Source organism: Corticium candelabrum, chromosome 15 (assembly GCF_963422355.1).
Source record: "Corticium candelabrum chromosome 15, ooCorCand1.1, whole genome shotgun sequence".
Lineage (NCBI taxonomy): Eukaryota > Metazoa > Porifera > Homoscleromorpha > Homosclerophorida > Plakinidae > Corticium > Corticium candelabrum.
Window position 1 is genome coordinate 7,549,752 of NC_085099.1, and position 7,187 is coordinate 7,556,938.

The 7,187-nt window shown below is 43.4% G+C and overlaps 2 protein-coding genes across 5 annotated transcripts; one reads left to right on the plus strand and one right to left on the minus strand.

The window, feature by feature from the left end:
- Window positions 1–10: 10 nt before the first annotated feature.
- LOC134191072 (4-trimethylaminobutyraldehyde dehydrogenase-like) lies at window positions 11–3,443 on the plus strand. 3 transcript variants are annotated; one of them, XR_009971713.1, is made up of 7 exons: window positions 11–803; window positions 2,080–2,220; window positions 2,282–2,470; window positions 2,529–2,639; window positions 2,703–2,821; window positions 2,888–3,160; window positions 3,284–3,443. XR_009971713.1 is itself a non-coding variant. In XM_062659632.1 (6 exons), exons 1-6 carry the CDS (start codon window positions 36–38, stop codon window positions 3,093–3,095), a joined length of 1,536 nt encoding a protein of 511 aa, XP_062515616.1. In that variant the 5' UTR covers window positions 11–35; the 3' UTR covers window positions 3,096–3,443. The 3 variants fall into 3 exon arrangements, 1 of the variants encoding a protein (XP_062515616.1); XR_009971714.1 differs by having other exon boundaries at window positions 3,289–3,443; XM_062659632.1 differs by having other exon boundaries at window positions 2,888–3,443.
- LOC134191073 (uncharacterized) lies at window positions 3,394–4,443 on the minus strand. Of its 2 annotated transcripts, none has more exons than XM_062659634.1 (6): window positions 4,365–4,443; window positions 4,198–4,296; window positions 4,013–4,140; window positions 3,783–3,951; window positions 3,649–3,714; window positions 3,394–3,595 (listed from the first exon to the last, which is right to left on the minus strand). In XM_062659634.1, exons 1-6 carry the CDS (start codon window positions 4,419–4,421, stop codon window positions 3,515–3,517), a joined length of 600 nt encoding a protein of 199 aa, XP_062515618.1. In that variant the 5' UTR covers window positions 4,422–4,443; the 3' UTR covers window positions 3,394–3,514. The 2 variants fall into 2 exon arrangements, with proteins under 2 accessions (XP_062515618.1, XP_062515617.1); XM_062659633.1 differs by having other exon boundaries at window positions 3,649–3,729.
- Window positions 4,444–7,187: the final 2,744 nt, after the last annotated feature.

Sequence of the window (7,187 nt, forward strand, 5' to 3'; positions counted from 1 at the left end):
TTGCCCGCGGTATCCTAGAGAGCAAGGAAGGCGCAATGTTGCCATCTTGTCGGTTTGGTTTTATCATGCGCGAGCGTGCACGCTTGTTTGTCCGTGGCATGTCTAGAGTTCTTCTGGAGAAACTGAACTATGTTGGGGGATCTCGAGTGGACGTGATGTCATCAGAAAAGTTTCATGTTGTAGAACCCGCTACTGGTAACATCATGACTACTGCAGGTGTTTCAGGTGCAGAGGACGTAGAAAATGTTGTGAAGTCTGGTGTAAAAGGATTTCAGAAGTGGTCAAGGCTTTCAGGGCCAGAGAGAGGGATCGTGATGCACAAGGCCGCTTCACTCATACAGCAGCGGGTTGATGAGATAGCAGAGCTTGAATCTCGCGATTGTGGCAAGCCAATGTGGGAGAACAAAGGAGACATTCTTTTTGCAGCTGATACTGTTGGGTTTTACGCTGGATTAGCAGCAAATTTGCATGGAGAGCATTTCCAATTGGCAGGAGGTTCATTTGCTTACACACGTCGTGAGCCGTTGGGTGTTTGTGCTGGAATTGGAGCTTGGAATTATCCATTTCAGACTGCATGCTGGAAGATGGCACCGGCATTGGCTTGTGGAAATTCAATGGTGTATAAGCCATCACCACTGGCACCGTTGTCATCCGTGGTGCTTGGTGAAATATTGTTAGAAGCTGGAGTGCCACCAGGAGTCTTTAATGTTGTTCAAGGAAATGCAGACACAGGAAAGATGCTAGCAAGTCATCCGAGTATAGCTAAAGTCTCATTTACTGGTTCTGTTGCAACAGGGAAGAAGGTAAAGACTGCTACATGTGCAGAGGGATGGTGTCACACTGAAAAATGTGTTGGGATAACTGTTGATTACCCAAGGTGCAGAAGCCACTTGGGATAGGCAGCCATAGACCAATAACTCATTGCTACCACACTAACCACGCCTACTATATAACAAGAGCAGATTCTGCCCATTATCTAAATGTGGATGACACAGGTAACCCAGTTGCAGACTACTAAGAATAGACATGTCTTGATATGTGGTGTCTAGTGACATCCATGGGACTTTGTATCCCATGACCTATTTGCACCCTTGTACACTAACACACCTAGTATCTTAGTGAGTTAGCAACGGAGGGTTTTAGCACCATGGTGCTTCTTCATAGCCCATGGAGCCTCTGGTTAGTAACTTGCAGTAGCGGGTCTTGTCGACGACAGAACGACCGATCGAACAATTAAACGGATGTGGGCAGGTGGATAAGTAAACAAACACAGGTGCTTCATTGTTTCATGGACTCAACCCAAAGTCACTAGACAAAGTAGTTGCATGGATATGTCGAATTGTGTTGTGCGTGACTTGATCTCGTAGTGGTGTTTCCCCCTACAGGAACAGATTGATCGCTAATGAATATAGCCAAAACGTGCTTGAATGGTGAAAGTCAGCGAAAGTATACAATGTTATGTTGTAGTTCAGGTGTACATTGTTTCCAGTCATGTGATCTCAACGTGTAATCACGCGTGTTAGTCCACACCTTGCAACCATCTCAGATGTACAGATTCCAACTCTGTTTAGAATATTTATACAGACTAGGTCACAGGTTGCAATCTGTAAGATTGCTGGCATGGTTGCGGGTGGTTCTCCCATACTGAGCCACTTGTGGGTGTGGCATTGGAGGCACTCAGTGCCTGAGCCAACAAAAATGTAGAATCCAGATCCCTTTCTTTATTGCCATGGTCTTGTTCTGATTTTACTGTTATGCTATATAGTATGGCAAGCTAGGCCCATGTATGAATTGTGGTTGTTATCAGTAGCCTACTTTGCCATGCAGTCTTATGTGACGATTAGGTAACTAAGAATCAAAGCAAACATGCAAAGAGGTTGATAAAGATGTTATCAAACATTATAGTACTGTAGTATTGTCATTGTTAGTGGTATAATATCTTGGTTTGCAGACGTTTTTACAGTGACTTCATTACATCAGAAGCTTTCTATGTCATGGTTAACTGACCTCACTAACAAATTATTTTGTTATATTTAGAAGTAACTAATGTAACTAATGTAGGTATATGTGTTTCTTTAGGTAATGGAAGTAGCTTCTGGTGGAGTGAAGCCAGTCACTCTTGAACTTGGAGGAAAATCACCGTTAATAGTGTTTGAAGATGCTGACCTAAGCAATGCTGTGTCTGGTGCATTACTTGGTAACTACATGGCACAAGGAGAAGTAAATTTGATCATTGTGGTTGCTACCTGAACTGTGTTGACAATGACTTGCATTCATGCAGTGTTGTACCAATGGAACAAGAGTGTTTGTTCAAAAGCAGGTGAAGAAATTATTTGTGGAACAAGCAGTAGAGCGCGTGAAACATTTGAGAGTTGGAAACCCATTATTAAATGACACCCAACTTGGAGCAGTCATTTCTCTTCAGCACAGAGATAAAGTTGTAAGCTACGTAGATAGTGCAAGGAAAGAAGTGTGTTTTGCAATAAAGCAATTCAAGTGAGATATAACAAGGTGTCATTTGTGAGCAGGGAGCAGTAGTACTTTGTGGTGGAGAGATCTTTACTCCACCCGACTCTCGACTGTCTGGAGGTTTTTATGTTTCTCCTTGTGTCATTGATGAGTGCACTGATAATATGAAAGTGAACACTGTTGTCTGAGTGTGCCATATTTAGTATTGTGATGAGGGTTGGGTATTATGACAGGCCGTCCGAGAAGAAATATTTGGCCCTGTGATGTGTATTCTTGAATTTGAAACAGAAGAAGAAGTTATATCACGAGCTAACGACACTGAATTTGGGCTGGCAGCCGGAGTATTTACAAAGTAATGTTGTTCACATAATTGAAGATTGTGGTCCACTCTATTTGTTGTATTTATTTCATTCTTTAGCAATCTTCAACGTGCCCATCGAGTTATTGCTGGTCTACAGGCAGGCATGTGTTGGGTGAATAATTACAATGTGCAACCTCCACAGATACCATTTGGTGGTTACAAGCAGTCAGGATTTGGACGAGAAAACGGTGAAGTGGCATTGAGTTACTACAGTCAGCTTAAAACTGTGTATGTGGAGATGGGAGATGTTGACTCACCCTACTGAAGATTGAATAAGACAAGGATTGCATTAGTGCAGTGGTGTTACTCGAGGAAGAACAAATGCTTATGGTGTGTGTGTGTGTGTGTGTGTGTGTGTGTGTGTGTGTGTGTGTGTGTGTGTGTGTGTGTGTGTGTGTGTGTAGAACTTTGTAATCATTCAATATGATCAATGTAGGTTTCCTTTTTCAATAGAGTAGGTGCAGCGATGTTTGCCATTTGATGGTGAAGATAATATATATGTTGTGTCAGCCAGTACACCTGTTAATTCAGTTATTGGCAAGAAATCATGTTGCTAGGACGTGTTCACGTATGTTCAAGTAATGGTTCTGTGAATATATCAGATGTTACACTATTCTGTATATGTATTCTTCAGGAGTCATACAATTAGCCAATATGTTATCTCTTGCGTGTTCTCGAGTGACGTTAGTTGGTGGTTGTTTGTAGATTTGTCAATCCTCCGCGTCGAGTCAGTTCCTGCTCTTGAGTGCCAACGTTGGCTGAAATCTAAGTAAACGTACATTTTGAAATGGCACTTCGCAAAGCATAAAGCGTCCTACTTGCACGTTTACGCGCGAGCTGTGCAACGGCAGCTGTTCGTCCGTTCTCTCACCATCCCCTCTTGCCTGGTTCACCGTTCCCTGTTTAGGTTTATATAATAGTTATCATTAGCTATCTATAATGTTCTGCTTACGTCTAGTCGACATTCGGAGTGACATTCGTCTAGTTCAGAGGGGCACGGAGTAGATAGCGATCTCAGAATAAGAGAGTCTTGCATACCGATATCCTTTAGTTCTTCCACCTGATCCTCAGAGAGTTTACTTCGTAAACTAGGTTTTATTCGAATAATTGGTTTGTATTTTCTGCGGAATAACAAACGATGTCTAAAGATGCAAAGTGGCCGAAGTATTTCAACAACCAGACCGATCGATGGTGAGTTCGCCTGATTGTAGAGAGTATGCTCTGCGGAGGGGATTTTTTCCCTTGTGGCGTTGCTTTCCGTCTAGTTGGGCTTTTGCGAAACTGTCTCCAACTTGGACTAGATCGTTGCTCTGTAGACACAGAGATATGATACTCGACTCACTCTAGTATTGGTGTGATCGACTTACCAGTTGATTAGAGGGAATTTGTTCAAGAGTCGTCTCTTCTGTCTCGCTGTCGGAATCAGATTCGTTTTCGAATACTTTCCTAGGGTTGCCGTAGAATAGCTACGGGACAATTTGATAATACCGGCTAACTAGGGTTGCTTTCAGGTCTAGAATACTTCGATCGTTACCTCGATAGCTGAGTCACTTTGCCCTACTTCGATATCGGCAAGACATTTCGTTGCCATCACTAGCTTTCTCGTTGGAAGAACGCGCATGAGTTGTACACTATTGTGACGTCACGACATTGTCACTTAATTAAAACGGACACTGAACGTAAATTTAGATGTCTCGACTACAGTTTCATCGTCGTTAACGCGTTGTCTATACCAGGTGCTCACCAGAATTTTGTAAGCTAAAGAGGGAGTTGGGTCGGTTCAGATGCACATTTTGATTGGGATTATTTAATTAACCGCAAATCCCGTACCTTGTATGCAGGGATTACCAAGGTTTGTGGGTGTGGCCGGGTGTTTACGTAAACCGCTAGTAAAAAGGGCCTAGAACAAAGGTAAATCGTTTCTAGACTTACGTAATGAGAAGTGTTAGACGTAGGAGTATACTTTCAATTTTTGCCCATTCAATGTACAAAGCGAGAAAAACGTTCATTAATTAATTCATTTAGTGTACTTTCACGTAGCAACGTTTGGAAGTCACGTGTGATTATACTGAGTGCTGATTGGTTGCTACTGCAGTGGAGAGCAGAGCGTTGCTACGAAGCTCGTTTTGAGGGTCTGTGCTTTGCATCTAAGAATAACTATTCGAAGATATCAGGAGCAACCTTGTCAGTTTCATAACCGAGATCTTCACACACCCACAACACACGCGCACACACCGGCTATATAGGTATCCAGATGTGCATGCCCTTTGTAACTAGTTGCCGATAGCCTCACCCCGGACGCAGTGTGGATTGCAGCCCCGGATGCGCTGCCATCACTATGTCTGGTATGGTACCGCCCTTTGCGGTCACCGTTAATCATGTCCCTAGGGACATGATTAGTGTCAGTTACAAGTGTACTTTGTCGGTGTAGTAGATTACAGGAAACGACTGTCGCTGAGATCTTCGCTAATTTGCTTGCAGTACGTAAGCAGCAGTACAATGCGTTGCAGTAGAGGCATATGACGCATTGCAGCTTCAACTGAGAACCTGTGTACGCGTTCAAAGGCGAATGGTGCACTGCAAGTGTCATTTCTGATCTTCCATTTCACCGCTACGCTCTCTAAAGTAGCTGCAATCTCTTACTAACGCTTGACAGCGGCCTAAAATCGCAATATCGACAAGTACAGAGGCTAGAACAACGTCAAAGTCCAATCGAAAGCTCAGTTCCTAGCTAATAACATTAGTATGACACGCGCTGAAGAATTTGATTACGTACTTACTCCCGCCCAGAAAGGCGGTACCATACCAGACGTACAGTGGTGATGGCAGCGCATCCGGGGTTGCAATCCACACTGCGTCTGAGGTGAGGCTAAGTTGCCGAGCGTAGCGAGGCTTCTAGTCCTGGTCGCACAACAGAAATGGGCGTGGTCCTATATGGCTCTTCATCGAGCTTTTGGTATATGTGTGTGTGTGTGTGTGTGTGTGTGTGTGTGTGTGTGTGTGTGTGTGTGTGTGTGTGTGTGTGTGTGTGTGTGTGTGTGTGTGTGTGTGTGTGTGTGTGTGTGTGTGTGTGTGTGTACACACAAATCTCCTCTCATGACCACGTTTCATGATAGAACCTACCTTAAAAATCGTTACCGTGTCCGACTACAGATGAGTCTAAGAACGATTCGTGCATGTAACCAAACGGTGAAGAAAATGCTTCATGAAGTTCCGTCGTCCATCCTTTTGTATTGTAGCTAAGGACTGTGTGTACTTGACAACCAAGAAACACCTTCAGTCAACTATTGACACGTCCCGTACTAAATCCTTTACTACACTGTGCTGCATCTAACACTGTTGATAGTCAATATTTGCTTATATCAATTTCTATGTCAGTAAATACCATACCACTGTCGTTACAACGGAACTGAGGGCATACCTAGACTGTACATTTCAATTGTCTTGATCACGATCGCAAAACTACGACTACCTATACCAAGCCTCTATACGTAATCTAAACTACTAGGAAGTTTGCATGTTTACTTCCATGACGGCTAGGGTTTCAACAAATACGTATTGTCTAGATAGGACTTGGCGTTTCAGTAGACGGTCTGAAACTCCGTTACTTACGAACGCGAGGCGCCTACGGATACCGTACAACTAGTATACTTAATTGTATTCACGAACGATAGATTACCGAGAGGACGCGCCAGAAACTAATTGATATCTAACAATCTCACGCTTAATCATAGTTCCTAGTAAAGCTGCAAGAAAAAACAACCAAACCCCCCAAAAACATCAAGCGTGTCCCGTTTCGTACCTCTGTGGAGTCTTGACTTGTCTTCCAAATCTCTAGTGCATTTAGGATTGTCCGGGTGTGTTGACATGTCTGGTGGCAGGAGGTGTCTGATCGGCAGTGTCGGAAAACTGTTGTCATTGTCAACCTCGTTAATTGCTGTCTCCGAATAGTGCTCTAGGTTCCCATGACTGTTCTAGCTGTAATCGGTTCTATTTCTGTAGTGTCTGCCTCTTGCCGCGATCGCTGGCGTTGTTCTTAGTTGGCTCGGTCTGCAAGACTTGTGGTCGCCTCCACATTTCACCTCCAGGGGCGGATTCAGGATTTTTGGTTGGGGGGTTCCGTAACGTCACAAAGGTTAGGATCAGCCACGCCTCCAGATATAAATTAGCTATTTAATCATCTATACCATAGAACGAAAGTATGCGTTAATTAATGAATCTACAGTACCGAACAATTTGAATTGATTTTGCAAGCCTACAAGTCTTTCGCTAGACAGGCAAATGTTACCGCTCTTTCTTTTCTTTCGAAAAAAGCTTCTATAGATCGACATATATGGTTTCATGAAATTGTGATGTT

Bases quoted from the DNA above. Each gene is read 5' to 3' on its own strand.
- LOC134191072 (XM_062659632.1), top strand. From the start codon at position 36: ATGTTGCCATCTTGTCGGTTTGGTTTTATCATGCGCGAGCGTGCACGC. The intron at 804-2,079 runs GTAAAGACTGCT...GTGTTTCTTTAG, and splicing joins CTGTTGCAACAGGGAAGAAG to GTAATGGAAGTAGCTTCTGG. The intron at 2,822-2,887 runs GTAATGTTGTTC...TTCATTCTTTAG, and splicing joins GCAGCCGGAGTATTTACAAA to CAATCTTCAACGTGCCCATC.
- LOC134191073 (XM_062659633.1), bottom strand. From the start codon at position 4,421: ATGGCAACGAAATGTCTTGCCGATATCGAAGTAGGGCAAAGTGACTCA. The intron at 3,952-4,012 runs GTCTGGTTGTTG...GTTATTCCGCAG, and splicing joins GGCGAACTCACCATCGATCG to AAAATACAAACCAATTATTC. The intron at 3,596-3,648 runs GTAGGACGCTTT...ACGTTTACTTAG, and splicing joins GCTCGCGCGTAAACGTGCAA to ATTTCAGCCAACGTTGGCAC.